The sequence below is a fragment of the Amphiprion ocellaris genome, chromosome 12 (assembly GCF_022539595.1).
Source record: "Amphiprion ocellaris isolate individual 3 ecotype Okinawa chromosome 12, ASM2253959v1, whole genome shotgun sequence".
Lineage (NCBI taxonomy): Eukaryota > Metazoa > Chordata > Actinopteri > Pomacentridae > Amphiprion > Amphiprion ocellaris.
Window position 1 is genome coordinate 35,565,445 of NC_072777.1, and position 23,165 is coordinate 35,588,609.

At 39.6% G+C, this 23,165-nt stretch overlaps 1 protein-coding gene across 9 annotated transcripts in view; it reads right to left on the bottom strand.

Annotated features, from left to right (window-relative positions):
• cdc42bpab (CDC42 binding protein kinase alpha (DMPK-like) b) overlaps window positions 1-23,165 on the bottom strand; it is a 131,925-nt gene that overhangs the window by 18,743 nt on the left and 90,017 nt on the right. For 3 of the 9 annotated variants that reach the window (XM_055015884.1, XM_055015882.1, XM_055015886.1), the window contains exons 18-32: window positions 23,122-23,136; window positions 19,529-19,634; window positions 15,420-15,544; window positions 13,768-13,873; window positions 12,748-12,896; window positions 12,570-12,661; window positions 10,409-10,485; window positions 8,390-8,428; window positions 7,758-7,877; window positions 6,362-6,445; window positions 6,163-6,268; window positions 4,413-4,549; window positions 3,376-3,515; window positions 1,999-2,080; window positions 129-348 (exon numbers count right to left, since the gene is read on the bottom strand). In XM_055015884.1, coding sequence (XP_054871859.1) covers window positions 129-348; window positions 1,999-2,080; window positions 3,376-3,515; window positions 4,413-4,549; window positions 6,163-6,268; window positions 6,362-6,445; window positions 7,758-7,877; window positions 8,390-8,428; window positions 10,409-10,485; window positions 12,570-12,661; window positions 12,748-12,896; window positions 13,768-13,873; window positions 15,420-15,544; window positions 19,529-19,634; window positions 23,122-23,136 — 1,598 coding nt within the window. The remainder of the gene's footprint in view (window positions 1-128; window positions 349-1,998; window positions 2,081-3,375; window positions 3,516-4,412; window positions 4,550-6,162; window positions 6,269-6,361; window positions 6,446-7,757; window positions 7,878-8,389; window positions 8,429-10,408; window positions 10,486-12,569; window positions 12,662-12,747; window positions 12,897-13,767; window positions 13,874-15,419; window positions 15,545-19,528; window positions 19,635-23,121; window positions 23,137-23,165) is intronic. The other 6 variants (XM_055015883.1, XM_055015891.1, XM_055015887.1 and 3 more) reach the window with 5 other exon arrangements.

Consider the following 23,165-nt stretch of genomic DNA (forward strand, 5'->3'; position numbering starts at 1 on the left):
GAGAAAGAGAGTTTATCTGGGATCTTGATTTGCAGAGGCACATTTCAGTCAGTTCCTTTAACAGCTCTTGTAGTTTTAGTGTCTTCTATGAGTCTCTCTGTCAGATCTAGTGCTCTGTGAAAGCCCACCTATGATAGCAGCAGACTGCGTGGTCTTGATGAGGGGCAGGGTACTGTCGTACGCCTCCTTGGGGACGTAGACGAAGCGCTCCTTCAGCTTGTTCTTCTTCAGGATGCGGTGGAGCTCGTTGAGGAGGCCCACCCACTTGTTCCTCTCCTGGTCGCTGTCGGCCAGGATCAGGATGGAGGGTTTGTGGCTGCTGGAAGGGGAGAGCTGGGACGCCGTGACCTGAGGAGAGAACAGGGAGAGGTCAGACTGTATGTTTTCTTTTCACAACTTAAGGCCTCTACACACTGTGTGATCAATCTTCTAAGTTCCCAGCTTGCTACGCTGTACGACATGAATCTAGTAATCCTTGGGCACGACGTGAAGTTTGCTCTGTACAGATTAACGATGAAAACGCAGCTAAATCTCAGCCTACGATGTATGTGAGTCGACATGAACGTGCAAGAATAAAATGTCATCAGTGTGCGCCTTCAATCCATGAAAAATAAACAATCGAAGCATAAACAGAGCTCCTACAATCAAAGGGAAACTAGCCAAACATGAGCCCTACAACCACAATGAAACTAGCCAAACACGAACCCTACAATCACAATGAAACTAGCCAAACACGAATGGAGAGAAATCCCCCCCAAAAAGGAGGAGGAGAATATGGATGCGGTCATCGCTTGGAAAGAGAGGCCAATTTGGGATGCCAGTTTTGCCACTTCCGTTGCTATATCCTTCCATGCTTCGTCCTTTTTTGTCCGGTTGTGGTCTGAGCTGGAGGACACGTCTAAAAGTCTTCTGCTGCCACAACTCTACTAGTCTGTCTTCTTTGTTTGAATCCCACATACTGGTTTTGATGCGTTTTGTCTCCATAAATCATGTATCTGGGTTTATTGATCAGTACGTCATTTCATCCTGCATTTCTATTGGTTAATTAGTTGTTGTAGGTCCAGCAGCATCACACTGAGATGATCACCCAGAATTTCTGACAGTCAGAATTTTATGGCAGCTTGTCTTTGGTCGCCATGGCAACGGCCGTCCTTGAACTTGTCCCTGAGTGAGACGTAGGACCACTGATTTAGAGCCAAGACCAAAGATATCACCACCATTCTCTCACCGTTTGTATCTTTGGTGTGGGACGGCTGAATATCACACAGTGTGCAGAGACCTTTAGTGCTTTAAAGAACAGTTTGTGAATCGAGGTAATCAGCATCACAAACACCAGTATCCATTTTAATGTCAGCTGAATTTAGAGTCACACAAAAAATGTCAAAACAAAGTGCCATATTTGTTTGTTTCCATTAACTGCTTTGAAGTGAATAAACCAGGTTGTGCACAAGGTGGCGCTATAGGCTCTGTTAAGCAAACTGTAATAGAGTAGAAGAAGCTGATGTTTGCCAACTATTAAAAATTCTCAGAGAAGAAGAAGAAACAAACAAAACTTTGGCCATCTATTGAAAAAAATATTAGAAGTCTTTGGGAGTTGCTGTCAATTGAGAAATTAAAAATTATTCTTTCATGTCAGCTGGTATTGATAATATATAAACACAATATTTATAGACAACATGTTCTAAGATCTGAACTTATTCAGAAAATTAAATGTCTTTGTTGGAAAAAGTCAAGTACAGAAACATTTTTGCAAAAAAAATGTTTTTTAAAAATTTGTACTTAATGTTTGCCATTTTATGAATTAAAAATAAAGCCACGTGATGGAAACAGCTACTGTGGCACCAGTATTTAAATTACAAGTCAGTAACAAATGCTCTTAGGCTTTTACAAGCAAACTCTATTATTATTATTCTTTTCCAGGGACAAATCCAAACTTTAAGACATAAAGTGTCAAGAAATGCTTGTTGAGATGCAGCAAAACCTTGAAAATGAACTCACTCTGAATATACAGGGGATGTCCTTGCGGCTGGCGTGGATGACATCTGAGGCCAGGACAGAACTGACAGAAAACTCTTCATCCCTGGAGGACAGATGGACAGATCAGACGTTGGATATGTGAAGGACGACGACGCTTTCAATTATTTCAGATGCAGATCATAACAATGCAACAAGCACATTTCCAAGGCTGCAGTCTAGAACATACACGATGCAGCGTTAAACTGTGATGTCATTAGTTTTACTACAGGTTAACATCTTCTACTACTCGCTATCGAGGAAGGAAACATTCTGGACTGAAGGCTCATCCGGAAATTCAAATTTTTTGAAGAAGTGTTCATTAGAGCTGCAGCTGCTGATTATTTTTGTCCATTTCTGTTTTTTTTCAGTCCCTCCAGGAATTCCTGATGTTGCAATCGCAACAATGAACTCAAATCCAACCAATCTCTGTGAATTCTGCGCTGCACTGCAAGTTTTCCACCATTTTGTCCCACCTCCCGTGAGTTCCACCAATCATAGCAGTCAAACGTAATGCACATACGTCACCCTGTTTCTGGTGTGAAGATGCAGACATGTCCCATTCTAATGTTTCTCATTTACCAACAGAAATTACTGCTAAAGACAGTGAAAAACAATTCCTGATGTTCTTCACCAAAGCGGAGCTAAACTGTTTTACACCCGTGAAATATTGTGGTGGAAAACAAATGAAAACCATCGACTGACAAACACTTTTCTACACCAAACATATCAGGAGAACGACTGAAAGGAGCAGAAACAGATCAGACAGATCACCGTGATGGAAGCTGTTGATCCAGATCTGTTGTGATCATTCAGTGCCTTAAATCTACCAACCACTTCCTGTTAAACCAGTATCTGCTGCTGCTAGTTTCCCACCGTGGTGTACCAGCTGGTGGAAATGGGTTGGAGCATTAAAGAATTAGTTTAGGAACAAATATTGGCAATTAAAATGTTGAAATATGTTAAAGGAACTTTCTAGCAGTTGTCACTGTCTCCCACAACAAATACACTTAAAACACTGCAACTTTCATCGCAATTTTTTAGAAAAGCTGCCGCGAATTCAGACATTTTCAGGCGCAATAATCTGGAAAAATGCCACAAAATCCTGGAGGGACTGAATGTTTTTCCATTTGTTTGACTAAATATTTGGGAAAATGCTCCTTGTAATTTCCCAAATGCCAAGATAATACCTTCATAAGTTTTATTTTATCTAAAACCCAAAGATATTCTGTTTACCGCCAGAGAAGACAAAGAAAAGTGAAGCTAGAATCACTCTTTTTTATTGCTTATTAATAAAAACAACTTATGATTCCAGCTGTGGTATTTAAAGAACCCATGAAGAGTCCATAGTGCTCGTCTTACCTCATATCTATGACCTGGCTGACGACTACACTCGGCTGTGTTGCTTTTCCTTCTCCCAGTTCGTAGAGGAACAGTTTGAAGTCACAGACCACAGCCATCGCTCTCTGCCAGCCTTTCTTCACGCCTGTCGGTTTGGGCACCTGCAACAGAAACACGTTTAGTTTACGACTCAATAAGAAACCTCAAGTCCAATCTCTCCACTATGAATGGCAGAAACATGACGGTTACACAGAACTAAGATTTGGGCGTTTAGATTGATAAGAGAGTCACTTTTAGATATCATGTGTCGGCAAATGTGACTAAATTATGTCCAAAAATTTGGCTTTTTTTACAGACAGAAATCATTTTTCCACGACTGTGTAGGAGAACACTTATTTTTAATCAATCCTGGATTATGTTGACATCTTACACATCCATCAGCAGCAGATCTTAAGCCCTTGGATGCCGTTTATCAATCAGATTTATTACTGGTGATGGTTTTAACACTCCTCACTCTGAGCTGGGTGGCTCTCACTCTCTGTTAGGGGTGATAGACGGTGAGTTTTATTTATTCATGAGGCTCTTTTTAGCCCTTACATCACCTCATTACTGTGTTTTAATGTGGGCCCAGTGGATCACACTGCAGTGGCTGTTTTAACCGAGTATTTACTGTGCATCTGCAACATGGAATAATGTGCAAAAGAATCCTCTTTGACTTCCAGCTGTTATGGTTTAAGTTGATTTGTTTTTAAAACTTAAGCGCACTAATTAATGCCTTTATTTCACTAACATTTCCTTTCAAAAATCTATTGTTACCTACGTTTATTTGCGCACCAACATCTTCTGTTCTCTTACTCGGCTACTCTGTACATGAAGCGTTCATAAGCCGATGAACTCAGAGCTAAGGTTGACCATAAAGCATCCACCAGGAACCATATTTCATGTTTCACGTGCGTGAGTGTAGGAGGACAGCAGGTATTTGGTTTTAGATTCAACAAACAGCTCAGAAACCAGCGAGTGTCTGTAAGTCTCATTGTTTTAACTGACTGTTCTCTTACCCTGACGTGCCCTTCGTACGCCGTACCGATGCCCCTCTGGGGGTCAATGCCCAGCGGACCCTTGGTCTGGTCCTGGGGAACCGGACACACAGCTGGAGCTTTGTCCGCACACGTTACATGGCAGGAGAAATTACACACTGGACACCAGCAGACACAAGGAGACACAAGGAGACACAAGGAGACGGGTCAATAAGAAATACATCTTTACAACAATTAAACTGTTGGTGCAGATTTGATTTTTAAGTGTCAATTAAACTACATGAACAAGAATCATTACAGTAAAAAAATACGTACGTCCCACATAGGGATCGACTGATTACTGGCCCGGCTGATGGTGCTACCTGAAGACTGTCACTAAGAGGTTTACTGAGCCTCTGATGCTATGTGTCCACTAGATGTGTGTTTCCTGCATGTAAACACGCTGCATCTGAAATTGGTGGGCGTGTCCTTGAGGCCAGTAGGCAGTGTTCAACTCCTGCTTCCTTCTTGTCCAACTATCCTGCCCCTGACTGGACAAACGATTCGGGAGCTATCTGCTCCTGGATTTCAAGCCGGGCCAACATGGCGTCTCCGTCGCAAACTTTCTCTTTTATTACAAAAGCAGTTCAGAGAAAAGTATTTCTGAAAGCATTTGAGGAGAGAAATAATCTGCAGCAGCTGAATCTGTCCTGGTTTTAGGTCACCGATGGCTAGTTTAGACGTTTGATGAAAGTTTGTCGATGCGTTGGACCTCCACAGGCCGCATCGAATCTGCATAAAGTAGAAGTTAAGTCTACTTTATGCAGATGAGCTGCGAGGAGATGCACTGGATCTGTTTCAACTGACAGACACGTCTCTCTATCTGAGACACGACTAGAAAAAAATAAACAAGAAGAACTATTTGGTTGATATGGACACAAGCTTACCTAAAGGTGACTAATATCTCCTAAAAATCTTCATGGCAGGGAGTAAAAAGGCTGTAACGAGGTGATGGCTCTGTGGGGAACTTCCTACTATCAACCAATGGGCAGCAACAATCATAAACATCCAGTGATGGAACACATGACTCAATTTAAGACTCCAAAAGGATAAATAGGATGCTCTCTGGGAAAAATGGGACACGTAGCTCACAACAAGAGGTGATAACTTGCTTTGTTTCTGATTTATGGTCTATAAAAACAATATTATTATTGTATAAACTCCAGCTCTGTACTCCCATCCTCTAAACCGCTGCTGTACTTGGTACTGTTATACACACGTTAATGGATATGTTTGGATCTTGTATAGCTACTGTCTGTAAAAAATATTCTTTGAAAAAATGGAAAAATAAAGTTTTGCTAATGGAGGCAGCCTCAGATTACCCTGAAACTGTGTCTGGAACTAATAATGCTTTAAGATTTTGGCCTTAGTGGATGATAAAAGCGACGGAACAGTGAAAGATCAACAAAACAGAGAAGAACAGCAGGAGACAAATTGTTAAATCTCAATTTATCATCCTAGTATGAGGTGAAGGTCTTAGGTCATCATTCCAGTTTCTACTGTAAATATTCAGCTACAGAAATCGTTAAAATTAAAGAAGCCTCATTATGAATGACAGGTTCCATATCACTTCCAAATGTGTGTTATCTGTCTTTCTTGATTACCAATAATCTGCATTGTTGTCAGCCCTGAACAAACACTAAACAGACACATATTAGTCATTTCATAGCCATGTTTAAGAGATGTAATGGTGTTTTAAGTCTCTTCTCTTTTGGGTTTTTTCTTTCCTTACCTTCGCATGTACAGCCTTGACGGATGAGTCCCACCATGAGGGAGGTGCACTGGTTACACTTGGTGGGCGTGTTGAAGGACTTCACTACGAACTGATGTGCTCTGGGCTGCAGAGGATGAGAATAATCATGAGAGATATAATCAGCGGTTATCAAACACAATGCAGCAGTGAACCGTGACTCCACAGAGAGACGTCCAACCTTCGGCGAAGAGCGTCCGATGCTGCCGTAACCTCCTGAGCGCATGGTGGGGGTCTGGACCGAACGAGGCGGATGGTCTATCAACTGGAAGAACAGAAACATCCAGCGGTGAGATTCATGAGTTCACCTCAGCTGTTATTAGTTTAAAACCTGGTTAACCCTCGTGTCGTCCTGCGGGTCATATTGACCCGTTTTAAAGTTTGAAAATGTGGGAAAAAAAAATATTTTCACAGTGAAACTTCTGATGTCCACATTTTCAACATTTTTGGGAAATGTTTTTTGGTGGAAAAAAAGAAATGTTAAAAATGTTTCTTAAGAACATTCACTAAAAAAATGAACCAAAATCCAGTGAATTTCGCTGGATTTTGGTTGATTTTTATGTGAATGTTCTTAAAGAAAATATCAGAAGTTTTACTGATATATATGGAAGATTTTTACTCATTTTTTGAAAATATTTCCAAGAATTGTCTTGCTAAATTTGGGGGATTTTTTTAAAATAAAACTTTTAAGGGAAACTTTTAAGGAATTATTGGAATTTTCTTCTTGAAGATTTTTCAGATTTTCAGAAATTTGGGGACTTTTTTTGCTGATTTTTGGGATTTTTTTCAGACAAGGAAACTATATTTTTTGGTGCCTGTAAATGAGGACAACAGGAGGGTTAACAGTCATCCACGCCAAAGGTTCCCAACAAGGTAAAGCAAGAAGCTCTCAGACAGATTCCACAGGTAAAAGAGGAGGTGAAGGAAAACAGGATTTTATAATGATCGCCCAGATATGCAGATTTAGTAGATGTGGTTTTTATTTGTACAGTATGAGCTATAGAAGCGGCTAGATGGTTTAAACATGGTTTATGAGCATTTTCTTCAACGCAGAGCTCCAAATAGGACCCTGGTGTTTAGTTTCTGCACCATATTTAACAACAGCTGGCTTCAGTTTAGATTTACTGGCCTCAGTGTGTTGTTTCTTATCAATGTCCTGCTGGTTCCTCGCATTTCTCCGTTATTAAATCACCTTAAATTCACATCGGATGACTGACCGGACAGTCTGGTCTTGATGAGTTCCAGAGTTTCAACTAAACATGTCACTGAAAATAGTCAATTTAAATATTTGGAAGTATTTCAGGCGTGTTCGTCAATATGCAGAGTTTTCAGGGAGGATTCTAAAGCGGAGCTGGTTGGCTCATCATCTTAACTCCTTTTGTAACTCAGCTGGCTAAAGTGAGGACATCCTGTCATTAAGATAAAGCTCATTTTCAATCTTCTGCACGACTAAATTCAGACCAACGGTACGGTATTTGTCATACAAGAAGCATACCTCATCTGGGGAAGTGTCTAAGTCTTTGTAGTTGTAGCCTAAAATACTAGCGTTTCTTGCCCAGACTTATTGATAATCTGACCTCTATGGGCTCCATGTCACTAGCCATGGAGGGTGAACGTGAGCGGGACTTGAGGTGGGATTTGGGGTCATCTTCCCGAGACGGGGTGTTGGAGGGGGTGAAGTTATCCATAGAGTCCACCTGAGGACAGAGAGGCAGGGTCCAGGAGAGGAAGAGGAGAAAAGATCGACAAAAAGAGGAGACGATGAGTAAAGGGAGGAAGAATGGGATGAAGAGAGAGGGGGGAAAGAAATGAGTGTTAGTTAAAACATACTAGAAGATCAATATGCAGCATCATGGGGAGGACAAGCACCAAAATACACAAACAGAAACACAATAAAGAGACGCTGTGGTCGAGATATGCGCCGTCACAGCCACAGGAGGAAAACTGACCACTAATTTATTGCACCCCACATCCCAGCCCAATGCCAACTGAAAACACCACAAGCTTAAACCATGCACGGCCATTCACAAAGAAGAATAACAAGAAAATAAACACGAGCACATCAGGTAGCACACAACATCAATAAAATCCAAACACAAACAGAATCCCCGGCCATGCAACCAGACAGCCGCAGTAAAAACACACAGATCAAACATCAGCACACATATAGAGGCTGGAGAACATCTCAGAGCGCTGAGGCGATGCTTACACGTCTGCCTTTGCTAGCCGGGCCGACGGACGGCGAGCGCTTCAGTGGCAGGAGGAGACACAGAGATGAGTGAACGTCAGAAACAACAAAAGCTGACAACAAATATTCACACAGGCTGAGGGACAAACATGGAATGGGAGTATGAGGAGGTGTTGCATGAGGACAGTGGTTCCCAGCCTGCAGGTTCTGATAGAGCAGCACAACAAACTCAACACGGAGGGATTTATTAACCTGTAGATAACCAGTTCGGCTGTTTGTCCCACATCACTGCCCTGCTGTCAGCTGTTTGTCTTTGGGTGTTTAATACTGGTGGTAATGACTCATTCTGGTTACAGTAAATTTACTGACAGTCACGCTAATCTGTGTTCCTTGCATATACTTCTCTAATTAACCTAAAGCGGTTTCTGGACATTTTTATTTTTTTGGTTTCTGTCACATTTTTAATCACAGTGGGCCTAATTTTCCTGCATCTCTATGGAAACAGAACAACCACGGCTGGAAGTAGAGGAGCTCAAACATGTTCTAATACTAATACAGTTCTAATGTCAGAAATCATATGAAAGAAAAAATAAATACATTTCTGACTATATGTTTTGCAAAAATGGAAAAAAATTAGAATGAACTTATGTAACCTGTAAGACCTAAATATTAAAAAAATCAGCAAAAAAATCATAAAATAAACAAATGAATTATATACACACACACACACCCATATAAAAACTTAAATATAGAAAAAATGAGCAAAAAATAAATAAAATAAGCAAAAAATTATATATATTTATATGTCAATACCAAACTAAATTGTGACTCTACATACTATAGATTTCTGACTACTTGCATTTTTACCGCCTCTATAAACGTTTGTGACACGACTCCGTATGCCAACTCTAGAAAGATTACTCTATTCATCAAGTGTCTTTTATTTATTCCTTTGTCGTTCTAGCTTGTATCACTATCTGCTGTTTAAACAGTCTGCAGTTCTGCCAAATATTCCCTGAAACCAGACAGAACACATGATTAGACTGTTAGAAAGCTGAAAATCTGACAACTCTTTCTCTTTTTGCACTTTCTGGTTGATAAATGTCGAAATGTTGCCTATATTTTTAAAGAAAACACAACATTTAAAGGCAGGTTGTGTTGGTTCAGAGAGTTAAATCACAATATTTCAGTTGAGTTAATTGAATCTTTCCTGTCCAAGCATCGTCTCGGTGGCTCAGATACCTCTGGTTGGGAAGCACTGCTCTAAACTACTGTTTGTCCACGAGGGTTGAACTGAGGACAGAGACTGAAAGGATTGGATGGATGGATGGATGGATGGATGGATGGATGGATGGATGGATGGATGGATGGATGGATGGATGGATGGTAATGGAAAAAATACACATGGTGAAGGGGAGGGAGCAGCTTGGGAAAGTCAGTATGGAGCACAGTGACGACTCAAGTTCTGTCTGAATAATGAAAAACGATTAGCAGTAAATGAAGGATATAAATAAAATGGTTCTATTCAGTCCTAGCACTAAAAAAAGCCAAAGTACAGCAATACAGACAGTTTTCTAACCTATGAGGCCTTAAAACACACTGCAAAAATGTCCACTATAACAAGCGTTATGGTGTAATTACAGAAGCATCTTATTTTCTTAAAGCAAAGACAAACTCATCTGTTTTTGTTTGGCTTTAAGAAAGATAAGATTAATTCCTTGTTAAAAGTCATATTTTTCCAGTTGAACCAAACATCTACGCTGTCCTTCTCATCTAGTATTTAAGCTACAGTCCTCCAGCTACATGAACATTCACACACATGGTTCTCCACCTGACCAGGATAAACTTACATCTTCCCAAAACTCAATTAAAGAAGATGAGGATGAGGAATAAGAGTCCTGATGTGGCAGAAAGTGAAGCAAGAAAACAACCAAACAGATAAAACAAAAATAAAGACAGAAAAAATCATGTGAAGAAAAACAATAAAAGATGAAACTAATGAGATCTAAATGTTTAATTCCAGGCTGATATAATACTTACATCAAACTGATCGAGGGCCGAGGTGGGGGCGTTGAGAAAAGCCAAGAAGGAATTCTGGGAATCCTGGTGCTTGACACCTATAGACACAGAACAAATAGCACAACCGTGGTTTAGTATGTGAAATTAAAAACCTCAAAGGCTGACTTAAACAGAATGAGTCACAGGACTGTTTCTAGGAGGCAGTGTGGGTTCATATGACCTCAGTAACAATACACTTCCATGAACACAGCACATTATTTTATTCCTCAAATGTGGGGACTGACGTAAAACCCTCCTCTAGTCAGATAATCTTTCACAGAGAGTTTCAGAATCTGCAGCGTCCATTTAGCAAAAGCCCACAAAGTATCATCGCATAGAGGACCACTGAAAAGAATTAAAAGCAATGCAAAAGTTTAATGGCTGCATCCAAAACTAAATATTGGGCAAAATTTATCAGGTAAATATCACATAAAAATAAATATTACATGTTTTGCATCTAAGTTGACATTTGAAAAGCATTTATGTAACAGATGTGCTCATACGTTTACACCCCCTGCAGAATTTAGGATTTCTTGGCCATTTTTTAGAGAATATGGAACTTTTCTTTCACTCATGGTTAGTGTTTGGGTGAGGCCATTTATTGTCAATCAGCTGTTTACTCTTTTTAACTCATAATGACAACAGAAACTACCCAAATGATCCTGATCAACAGTTTATATACCCCAGTTCTTGGTACTTTAACATCAATGACAGCTTGAAGTCTTCAGTGGTTATTGTGGATGAGGCTCTTTATTTTCTCAGATGCTAAAGCTGCCCATCCTTCTTGGCAAAAAGCCTCCAGTTCCTGTAAATTCCTGGGCTGTCTGGCATGAACTGCATGTTTGAGATCTCCCAGAGAGGCTGAAAAATATTCTGAGACGACCACTCCAGAACCTTCCCTTTGTTCTGCTGTAGCCGATGACAGGTCCACTTGTGTTCTGGATCGTTGTCATGTTGGAACGTCCAGGAACGTCTCATGCTCAGCTTTAAATGTTCCTCCAGTAGTTTCTGGTAACACACTGCGTTCATCTTGTTTCCTGTGCCTTTGTAGCTCCGTGTTTCCCAGTAGGAATGGTGGACCTCCATCATCGGCCTTGTTGACTCCTCTCCAAATGGAACGTTTATGGTTGTGGTCAGAAAGTTCAGTTTTGGTCTCGTCACTCCAGATGACTTTATTCCAGAAGTTTTGAGGCTTGTCTCTGTGCTCTTTGGCGGATTGTAAGCGGGATGCTTTGTGGTAGTAACGACTTTCTTCAGACGACTCGACCATGTAGCCCATTTTTCTCCTCATTGTGCATCTTCAAACAGCCACACCACTTTTTTCAGAGGGTCCAGTATTTCAGCTGAAGTTATTTGTGGGTTTTTCTTTGCATCCCGAACAGTTTTCCTGGCAGTTGTGGCTGAAATTGTTGTTCTACCTGACCGTGGTTTCATTTCAACAGAATCCTTCATTTTCCACTTCTTAATTAGGGTTTGAACTCTGCTGAAAGGCATTCTCCTTTCCTGTTTTATACAGTTCAGTCACCTTTTTCCACAGATCCTCTGAGATTTCTTTTGCTTTCCCCATGTCTCAGAATCCAGAAACATCAGTGCAGGTCTGGATGAAAGATGCAAGGAGCCCAGAAACTCACTGAGCTTTATAGACACTAATTACAAGCAAACAGGTGAGGATGGTTACCTTTAGTAGCCATTAAAACCTGTTTGTGTCGACTTGTGTGCACATTATCAGGCCAGAATCACCAGGGTATGAAAACTGTTGATCAGGGACATTCGGGTAGTTTCTGTTGTCATTATGATTTAAAAAGAGTAAACAGCTGTTTGATAATAAATGGCTTCATCCAACCACTAGCCATGAGTGAAAGAAAAGTTTTAGTGTTATCTTACATATTCTCTGAAAAATGGCCAAAAAAACTAATTCTGAAAGGGTATGCAAACTTGTGAGCACAACTGTACACCTGCACTTGACAGTATGTTAATTCCACTATGAGAAATGCCTGATGTTCTCTGCTATTGCGTAGGAAAAACTATTAGTTTAGGCATCAGTGAGCGGCCAGAATGAGTAGGAAAACACCTGGAAATCCAATAATGTGCATTATAAGCAGTAAATAAAAACAACAAAACTTTTTATGATTGTTGTGTTTACCTCTTCGTAGCCGCAGCTCCTCCGTCTCCTTTTTCAGCCGATCGATCTCAGCCAGCAGATCCTGGTTTTTACTCTCCACCTCCTGCAGTTTACTGGTGGATCAGAGGCAATAACAAATCAGATTCTGTTCAGCAGTAGCTGTCCGTTATTATCAGCTACAGAACTAAAGCATCCGTACCATTCTGTGGAAATGCTGTTGGCCTTGACTTTGTTCAGTTCGTCCTGGATGCTCTGCTTGGCTCTGATCTCGGTGTCCAGAGCCGACTGCAGCTCCAGACGTGCCGACATGTCCAGCTTGGCGAAACGTCGCATCTTCCAGGGCATGTCCTGAGATGGAAACAAGAAAAAAGAGCTAAACTTAACCCTAACTTTAAGAGCAAGAACAGTAGTGAGACACAAGTAAACTAACTATTATTGCATGACTTGTTTGTTAAGATAAGGTAAGATAAAAGTCGTTTAAATCCCCAGGAATGTATGATGCATGACAGAAAATAGAAACAAGGATGCTAAAGTAAGACTAGAATAGAAAAGTAAGAAGTGACACCGATACATGTTAATGAAATATTATAAATGAATTGGAAACTATACATGACATACAAGGTCTTGGAAAACATTTATGTCACTTTGCAGGTTTGTTAACTTTACAATTCAAAATCAGAAAATGCTTGCCTGTCAACAGTAACAAGCAGGGATGTTATCGGCCCGATATTGGCATGAAAATGAAATATCGGTCAATAACGTTATCGATAAAATAATGCCTGGATTTCACCTGCATTTACTCATAGAGGGGCGGAGAGTGTGAATTGTTGTTTGAGACAATTAAAGAAAAACCAATATGGCACAAATATGTCATTTTTTTCCATAAAAGGTTTTCAGTTGAAGTACTTTCTTATTTTACAGACAATGTTTCCATCTGAAAGCTTTGTTGTATCTGAGAATGCATCCAATGGGGCGTCACAGTAAAATGAGGCATGACATGTTAATTGCACCACAACAGATATGAGATGTTATCTAGAATTATTTAAACAGCCCACATATATCAGTATCGGTTGATGTCGGAATCAGAAATTGAGAGTTGGACGATATCGGCATACCGGTTATCGACAAACAAACCACAATATCGGACATCCCTAGTAACAAGGCATTTACACGGTTAAATATGCAGCAGATGAAAGCAGCAGTTGGGTGTTTATTTTACCATGGCTCTCGCTCCCAGGCTGGTGTTTCTTAATCCCTCCAGCTCTTCTGTCATCTTAGTGGCCAGAGCCTGCAGGTAGCCCCGAGCATCCTTCTCATCACTCACCCTGCAGTAAACACACACAGATAGCACACATTAGCACTACAAAGATCTACTCTTACCCATAACCTTTCACACTAAAGGTCTAAATCTGAACCTAATAATAACCTAGGACTCTGCATGGTATCTCCAGAATGCTACCTGCTAGCCTTTTTAACCTAAATGAATGAAAATGTAACATTTGCATCATATTAAATCATCATAATGTAGTTATTTTATACTGAAATGACAACATCAGACACAGAACTGAGCAGCGAAAATTGGCCCACACTGATTTCTTAAAACAGAACTACATCAACTTGTGATACAAGCATGATAACCGTTGAAGATCATAATGCGTTTGACACTTTACTTTATATGTGAACACAGTGCCGCCTAGCAGACAACTTCTTTTGGCTCCGTTAGTTTAGAGTAAATGTTTAGTAAATGTCAGATAAGTTCTAACTAGCAGGTTGAATGAGTTTAACCCTCGTGTCGTCCTGCGGGTCAAAATTGACCCGTTTCAAAGTTTGAAAATGTGGGAAAAAAAAAATATTTTCACAGTGAAACTTCTGATGTACACACTTTCAACATTTTTGGGAAATCATTGAACATTTTTTGGTGGAAAAAAAGAAATGTTAAAAATTTTTCTTGAGAACATTCACATAAAAATCAACCAAAATCCAGCAAATTTTGCTGGATTTTGGTAGATTTTCATGTGAATGTTCTTAAAGAAAATATTAGAAGTTTTACTGAAATATATATATATGGAATCATTTTAGATATTTTTAGGATTTTTTTGGAAGATTTTTACAAATTTTTTGAAAATATTTACAAGAATTTCCTTGCCAAATTTGGGGGATTTTTTTTTTTTTTTTTGAAAGATAAAACTTTTAAGGGAAACTGTTAAGGAATTATTGGAATTCTGCAAATTTTCAGAAATTTGGGGAACTTTTTGGCTGAATTTTTGTATTTTTTTCAGACAAGGAAACAATATTTTTTGGCGCCCGTAAATGAAGACAACAGGAGGGTTAAATGTTGAATCACTGTGGTCCCTTTTCCTCACGTATTCCCCTGTTTCTGCCACCAGGGGGCAGCACTGATCACTAAATTACTTTCTGCATAGTTTCCAGACTATACATTTGTGCATGTATGTTGGAAATGTGTGTGTGTCTCTGCGTGTACTGTGCGTGTACTGTGTGTGTGTGTGTGTGTGTGTGTGTGTGTGTGTGTGTGTGTGTGTGGTATGCGTGCTATGCGGAGACTTCAGGCTCGTCCAGCAGAAGGAGGCCGAGCAGCTGGCGAGGTGTCAGCTGCAATGGGAAGTGATCTGAGAGGAAGGGAGGGTCAAGTAGCTCTACGATCTTAGAGGTATGTGAGAAATGCTGTAGTTTTACCGTCAGGAGGAACCCAACACGCTACTAGAAAGAGAGTGTGTGTGTGTGTCTGAATATAGCCATCTTTCACTTTGTGCTGTAAAACCAGTGGAAAAGTGCACGCCTCAGCAAGTCTTCAGGACATCTGAGAAGGTAACTGTGTGCATGTGTTTAGTTCTTCCGGGTTGTGTTTCTCACCACTGGATGATTTCTGTGATCTGGGCCTCCCAGTGAGCGACGCTCTCCTTCTTATCGGCCAGCTCCCTCATCTCGTCCTCCAGCTGCCGGTTGGAGCTGCTCACATTCTCAAACATGCTGGTCAGCTGCAGGATACACATTACATTAAACATGCTATAAAACGTGTTTAATCATAAAAAAGGAGCTGATATAACAGGATGTATAACGTCCTAACACCAGGACCAGACATTAGAAACCTGTACTGTGTGATGAGTCTAACAGTTGCTGTGAGGCTGTGAAGGTGCTCCGGCTCAAACATGATAACTGCTTCAATATACACACATGTAAAATGAATTTCTATATTATTGAAGACAGATTTTTCAATTCAGTTCCCAGATGGTCAAATAAAACGGGACCACAGAGCTGCTAAAGAGGTGTATGCATTCACACGAACCAACACTAAGACAGGGAAAGCTCATTTAGCTCAAGTTTTTCTGCATATTTACAAGTCTAAGATGTTATTTTTGGGGTCTACTAGAACAGGTTTGCATCCAGTCAAAAGATGCAACTCCATTTCAAAAATTATCTCTAACCATTCCTGTCTCCTGGGCCATTTGGTTGTACAAAATTCTACACAGGAAGAGCATTAATGGGGAAAAGTAGGACCGCAAAAGCCACCAGCATCAACAACAAGGTCAACAGCAGCTTAAATTTGTTACACGTGTTGAATTATTCTCTGTAATCAAAGCTGATGTCGTGTAATAAGAGCGTGATGAATCAGAAAACATTCACTAATAGTTTCCAGAAGCCTCTGGAGTGGTGTCTACATGAGGAGAAACACAGCTGTTACGCGTTTTAAAATGGAAACATTAGTAGGGAGGTTTTGGGGTTTTATGCAGTAAGGAGGAGTTACCATGGCGATAACCATTCATCATGTAGACACCTTCTGATCTGTCGATAAGTGTTAGATTGGACTAAAAGGAAACATGGGCTGGAATAGACCACTGTGAGAGGTTTACAGCTCCAATAATCGAGGTAACATCAACCAGAACCCTACATATACGAGTACAGGAGGTCCTCAGTTTATGGCGGAGTTCCGTTCCTACTGATCTATGTAAGTCCATTTTCGCCGTAAGTCGGAAATCTGGAGAAAATGTAACCAAAGCCGTTCCGTGCATCACGATATCCATCAGTTCTTCATAAAGTCATGAATGCCAACGACTTTCATGCATGTATGAATCATTTTATTGGAAGATAACAGAATATTGTAAGGGACTGATATTGTTGTTGATGTTGAGGTTTCAATGTTTATTGTTCAGTTCCAGATTTACCTGATGTCGACGAAGGAACGAGACGAATGATCGGATCGGTTCGTATCGTAGCGTCTGACGGGGGGACAGATGAACTGACGAGTCAAATACTGATTGTGCGACATCGTCCGACGAGGGGGGATCTGAATATTCGAATCTCAAAATAAATATTCGGATACCACCGTCACCACCGGACATTCGGATATTTGGGTCCAGCCCTATAAAGGGCAAAAAGTTAGTGAATGTATCACAATCCAAGGTGGAGTACAACCAGAGAATGGAAACAAAGCTGTCTGATAGCGCCGTGTGACGATGTATTCATCCACTACACTTGTCAACTAGTTCCATGTAACCAGTTATGACGTAACGATGAAACGCTGTAGGTCGAGGACGTCGTAAACCGAGGACCCCCTGTATGATTATTAAAGAAAAGTGTCTTGAAATTACTTTATACTGCTATATGTGTATTTACTTTTTTTTCTGTCTCAGCCTCTCCCTCTTTTTAAAGAAGCTCTCCAGTTTTTTATAAATTTTGGCAGACGTTAGATGACTTTATTAAACGCTCGGGCATGAAAACTGACAAGTCAAGGACGTGAACAAGCAAAGATGGAAGTGATGGGAAGACAATCTCGTCATTTTTCAGAATAAAACACTGTGCTGACTATCGGAAACAAAACAATGAAATAAAACGGTTAAATTTGTACAACCGGAGAATGGAAACAAAGCCGTCTGATAGCACCGCGTGACGACGTATTCATCCGCTCTGATCGACAACTAGTTCCACATAACCAGTTCTGATGTAACGACGAAACGCCGTAGGGTGAGGACGTCATAAACCGAGGACCCCTTCTATAGGGATGTAGTACAGACAGTAATCTGATTTACTGATGTCAACTTTGGCTCAGTCTGCCTTTTCTAACACACATTTTACACGACTTTCTCTTCGCGTTCCACCATCGGTGTGTTGTAGTTTTCAGTCCTCTTTACTACAGGAAACAACCTCTGAGCAGCAACTTAAGCACTAAAAGTTTTGAAGAAGATCTGTACAATAAGGCAGCTTAATAACAGTGCTCACAAACATTTCCCGGTGTCACCATTTCACGATGCTCAAGATCATTTTGATTGGTTTAAAGAAATACTAATTATGCCAGCATGTTTCCCTCTATTGTGTAATGATAATGAGGTACAGTCGAACCGTTCCCGACACTAAGTTGTGGAGATGAGTCTGGCCTGAGGACATAATGGTGGACTGGAACTAAGCTGCTCATTTTGGGTGGCAGTAAACAGACGTGTTCCATGCTGATGTTGTTTCAGGCAGTTTACTGAGGGAGAGAATAACTCCCTTTGCTGTTGACATTGGGCTTTGTGAGTTTGCACATAAAGAGGCATCTAACCCACAGAAGGGAAAAGCTAGAAACCATGATCTTTAATATGAGAAGTGTGCGAAGACGAACCGTGTCGACATCATTACAAGTCTGGAGCTGCCCTATTGTTTGCTTAAATACCTCACTTTGTGGAAACATCTAGCGTCCTGTCAGGATTGTGATGTAACGAGCAAGCCAAGACAGTCATTTAATATTGTTTTGAAATTACTCTCCAATCCCAAAGCTGGTTTCTAGCAGGCGTCTGAGCATCTGCGAGGACATTTAAGGACATAAAATAACGTCAGTGTTAAGGAAAAGGCTTTAAGCCTTTGGGAAATACACAAACTCTGTGAAATTAGCATCTAGCTTCATGTCACATCCTTCCCTCTCTGCGTGTTTGATTACAAGGCTCTGCAGTGACAGCTGACAACCACAGAAATATATTTTTAACGGGTCCTCTTTCAGCCTGACTGACAGGTCTGGGTAGGATTTTATCTGCATATTTTAACCGCAGGACTTCTTGAAGTTCAGCAGTATGAAATGCACGCTAGTGGGACAGGACATGCAACCTTTTATAGGAATTCAGAGGCAAAAATAATCCTAAAAACACTTCTAATAAAGGCAGATTATTCAACTTGCACAATGAGGCCTAAAAGAAAAACAGAGAATGCAAAAATATTCTTGTATGAGGTGCAGTTTCCAAACCACAGCCAACTTTCTGCACATTTATCACCGATTTAATCCTGAAATTAAACTACAGAGGCTGCCCTATTCATTCTCTTTTAGTGAAAACAAACACTAAAGGCTATTCGTTGTGAAGATGGAGTGATCTGATTTTGCTACGAAGCAAACAGTTGAAATCAGGAGCCTCCTTTGAAAGAGAAGACTAATCAAACAATAATATTTTCACTCAATCCAAAATGTATTGAACTATTTTGTGCTAGCATAAAGACAGATCTGATATAATAATATAAATTCTCAGTGCATGAAACAAGAGAACAATACGTAAAGCAACTGTAACTCCAGCGGCGTTCACATTCTGTCCGTTTCATCGAGACGTTCTGCATTTTATCAGCTGCAGACTGTAAAAACAACACATTTTATTCCATATGTCAAAATGTCTCCAACTTGTTTAAATCAGGGGCCTTTTTTGAACTTCCAAGAGAGATTTCCAAAGTCAACAGAGCGCAATCCAGGAGCGTCATTCCATCCGACTGCGTAGGAGGCTACGGGTGTTTTTATGGGGGATATTGAACAGTGATTTCTTTGGCGTTGCTGTAACCGAGGGGGCGGAGGAGGAATGTGATGAAAGAGTGTGAGCGGTCCGAGAGGGGTTACCTGGGGTTAAGGAACTGTGTTTTTCTGCATCGCTACAAAGCTGAGAAAGCACCGACAGGAAAATATGAAAACAAAGAGTTAGACAGAGTGAGAGAGAGAAACCTGACAGATGTCGTACCTTATCTACTTCACTGGACAGCTTCTTGTTCTCCTCGGTGAGCAGGACTCTTTCCCTCTCGTACTTCTGCTTGTACTCTGTCTCAAACTCTTCCCGTTCGCTTTGGCTGGAAGAAAGAAACACAGACTGTTAAACCTGCATTCATTTACACCCCAGATATAGATCACTGCGACTGAGAATCCAACCTCGTCTTTAGCTTTTGACACGTCGGCTTACAGTCATGGAAAAAATGATTAGACCACCATTGTTTTCTTCAATTTCTTGTTCATTTTAATGCCTGGTACAACTAAAGGTATTTTACCTGAAGAATACAATGAACACGACAAAAAATGTAAAAAAAAAAAAAGACAAAAATGAGACAAAAAAAATGACAAAAACAAGACAAAATGACAAAAATGAGACAAAATGACAAAAATGAGACCAAATGTTAAAATGAGACAAAAACGAGACACAAAATGACAACAAAGAAACACAAAACCACAAAATAAGACACAAAATGACAAAAACGAGACACAAAACGAGAAAAACAAGACACAAAATGACAAAAACGAGACACAAAACGACAAAAAAGATAAAATGACAAAAGCGAGACATAAAATGACAAAAATGAGACACAAAACAAAAAACGAAACAAAATAAGAAAAACGAGACACAAAATGACAAAAACAAGACAAAATGACATAATCTGGACATAATTTTCCACTCAATCTTTCAATAACATCACTTTACTCAGAGATTTCTTAGTTTTAAAGGAACTGTTTTCTGCTTTTTTTGCCTCCTAATCTAAACAATTGTAGTCAATCTACACCGAAACAACACAGACAGTGGTTTTAATACAGAATCTAAATGTTTTACAGTCTACCTCCTTTCCAAAGTCTTGTCAATCCTCCTACCTTCACACATTTCTGCTAAGCCCTAAACCAAAGCCTGTGTGCTCAGACCCGGTAAGAAGGTTGGTATTATTCAGCCCAAACACATTAATGCAGTTAGAATCTGATACGGCGCTGTGTTTAAAGGTGAATTAGAAAGCAGGGAGAATATTATGTCGGTAACACCGGGCAGCAGGGTTAGGCTACAGGGCACGAAAACAAACCTCTAAAGCTTCCTCCACAAAAACAAGACTGCATTAGAATTTGATTAAACCACTGGTTCCCAAAGTGGGATCAGCTGCAGCAGGAAAATAAGTTGGCTTCTTTTGATTCCTTGGTATATAATTTCCTCGTTGGCACATTTTGACAGCATGTTGGGATATTTTTTACTAATATAACTCTGTTTTTACTACTCAGAAATGCTTCGTAGTGCACTAAAATGAAGTCTAAACACTTCATTCTGTAAGTTTTAGTAACTTTTGCAAGCTTCAGTGATGTTCCAGATCAGAAAATTAGAGTAATAACTACAAGAGCAGACTACAATATGCTCATCAGAGGTGTCCAACATGTGGCCCGTGGGCCAAAAGTGGTCCTCCAGAGGGTCCAATCCAGCCCTCAAAGCATAAAAATTCTAGAGAAGACATTAACTGCAGATTGTAATTTAGTAAAACTATAAATCTAAAATCATTTCTAGACCATGACAACTTGTTTTGATCATAAAGTAAAATACTAGATTGATACTTTTGTCATTTTGTCTCACTTTTGTAATATTTTGTCTTGTTTTTGTTGTTTCTTTTTCTTTTTTGTCTGACTTTGGTCGTTTGTCTCACGTTTTTGTTGTTTTGTGTCTTATTTTTGTAATATTTTGGCTTGTTTTTGTTTTTTGTCTGACTTTTTCCTGATATTTCTTGTCGTTTTGTTTCTCATTTTTGTCATTTTGTGTTTCCTTTTTGTCTCGGTTGTGGGTTTTATTTTGGTCCCATTTTTGTCATTTTGTGTTTTGCTTTATTCGCTGTTATGTGAACCGTTTTTGTTGATTTGTTTCTCGCTTTTGCAGTTTTGTGTCTCATTTTTCTTGTTTTGTGTCTCATTTTTGTAATGTTTTGTCTTGTTTTTTTTGTCTGACTTTTGTCGTTTGTCTCATTTTTTTGTTGTTTTGTTTCGCGTTTTTGTCATTTTGTTTCTCCCTTTTGTCATTTTGGTCTCGTTTGTGTAATTTCTTTGTGTCGCTGTTGGCATTTGTCAATTTTTTTTTCACTTTGTAACATTTTTGTCTAATTTTTTGCCTCATTTTGGTTTTGTTTCATGTTGTTTGTCTCAGTTTTTGTCGTTTTGTGTTTCAATTTTGTAATATTTTGTCTTATTTTTGTCCTTTTTTTGTCTGACTTTTGTGGTTTTGATCATAAAGTAAAATCCTCTATGGTTCAGTTCCAGGTGACTAAATGTTGTGTTCCTTTGTAGACACTCTGTGATCTGGAAGTTGTAATGTGGAAATGATAAACTGAGGATGAATGTTGATGAAATTGAGCTTAATTTTCTACAGAAATTTCAGCTTGTTTATAATGTTTTGTACAAAGATAATTCTGACTGTACTTTTTGGCACTAAAACAAAGGAACCATTAGGAGTTGTGGTTATTTCTAGCTTATTCTACTGTGGTTTTACTGGTCCGATCCACTGGAGATCAGACTGGACTGAACATGGAACCTGAACTAAGATGAGTTTGCCATTGTCCCTTGGCTTTTAAGCTACTTTCCGAGCTTCAGGAATGTGACCAACGGAAGTTAACATGAGAAGGCTTTGCCGAGATTTTAAGCTTCATACTTCCGTGAGCTTGGCAGTGATAGTTTCAGTAAGAGTGTCTGCTTCGCTCCCTTTAAATTTCCAGCTGCATCATTAATTCAGTTCACAATTTAAGTCATCACATATAAAGGTCAAGATCTTACAATATTATATTAAACAAAGAAACCCAATAAATCCAGTCATTCCCCTGGAGCTAGCACTTCGACGACAGTGTGAAGAACAAACTCTTACTGTTGAAAAATGATCCTCTGAGCAAGGCTGGCCAGAGAAAGACGCTGTTGTGTGCTTTGAAATGTAATGTATTAGGGTTTATTCTCACAAGCTCCAGGAAATTTTAGAAATTGTTTATTATCAGATAAAAAAAGAACCAGTACTCATCATCTCTCACTGTGGTTTTAACCCTCCAGTTGTGCTCATTTACAGGCACCAAAAAATATTGTTTCCTTGTCTGAAAACAATCCAAAAATTCAGCGAATTTCGCTGGATTTTGGTTGATTTTTATGTGAATGTTCTTAAGGAAAATATTAGAAGTTTTACTGATATATATGGAATCACTTTAGATATTTTTAGGATTTTTTGGAAGATTTTTACTAATTTTTTGAAAATATTTACAAGAATTTTCTTGCCAAATTATTGGAATTTTCTTCCTGAAGGTTTTGCAAATTTTCAGAAATTTGGGGAATTTTTTTGCCAAATTTTTAGATTTTTTTCAGACAAGGAAACAATATTTTTTGGTGCCTGTAAATGAGGACAACAGGAGGGTTAACACAAAGAAAGCCTCTTAGAGTCGCTTCGTAGTCAACCCTTCTCCAACAGTAGTCAACTCTAGCTAGATGAGGGACAACAGACAGCTAGATAAACTAAACAGGAGCTCTACTACTACATTTTAGGGGATGAAGCTGTTTTAAAAGCAGCGTATTTACCTCATGGCATCGTCACTGAAAAAGACAATGAAGAAAAATAGTTT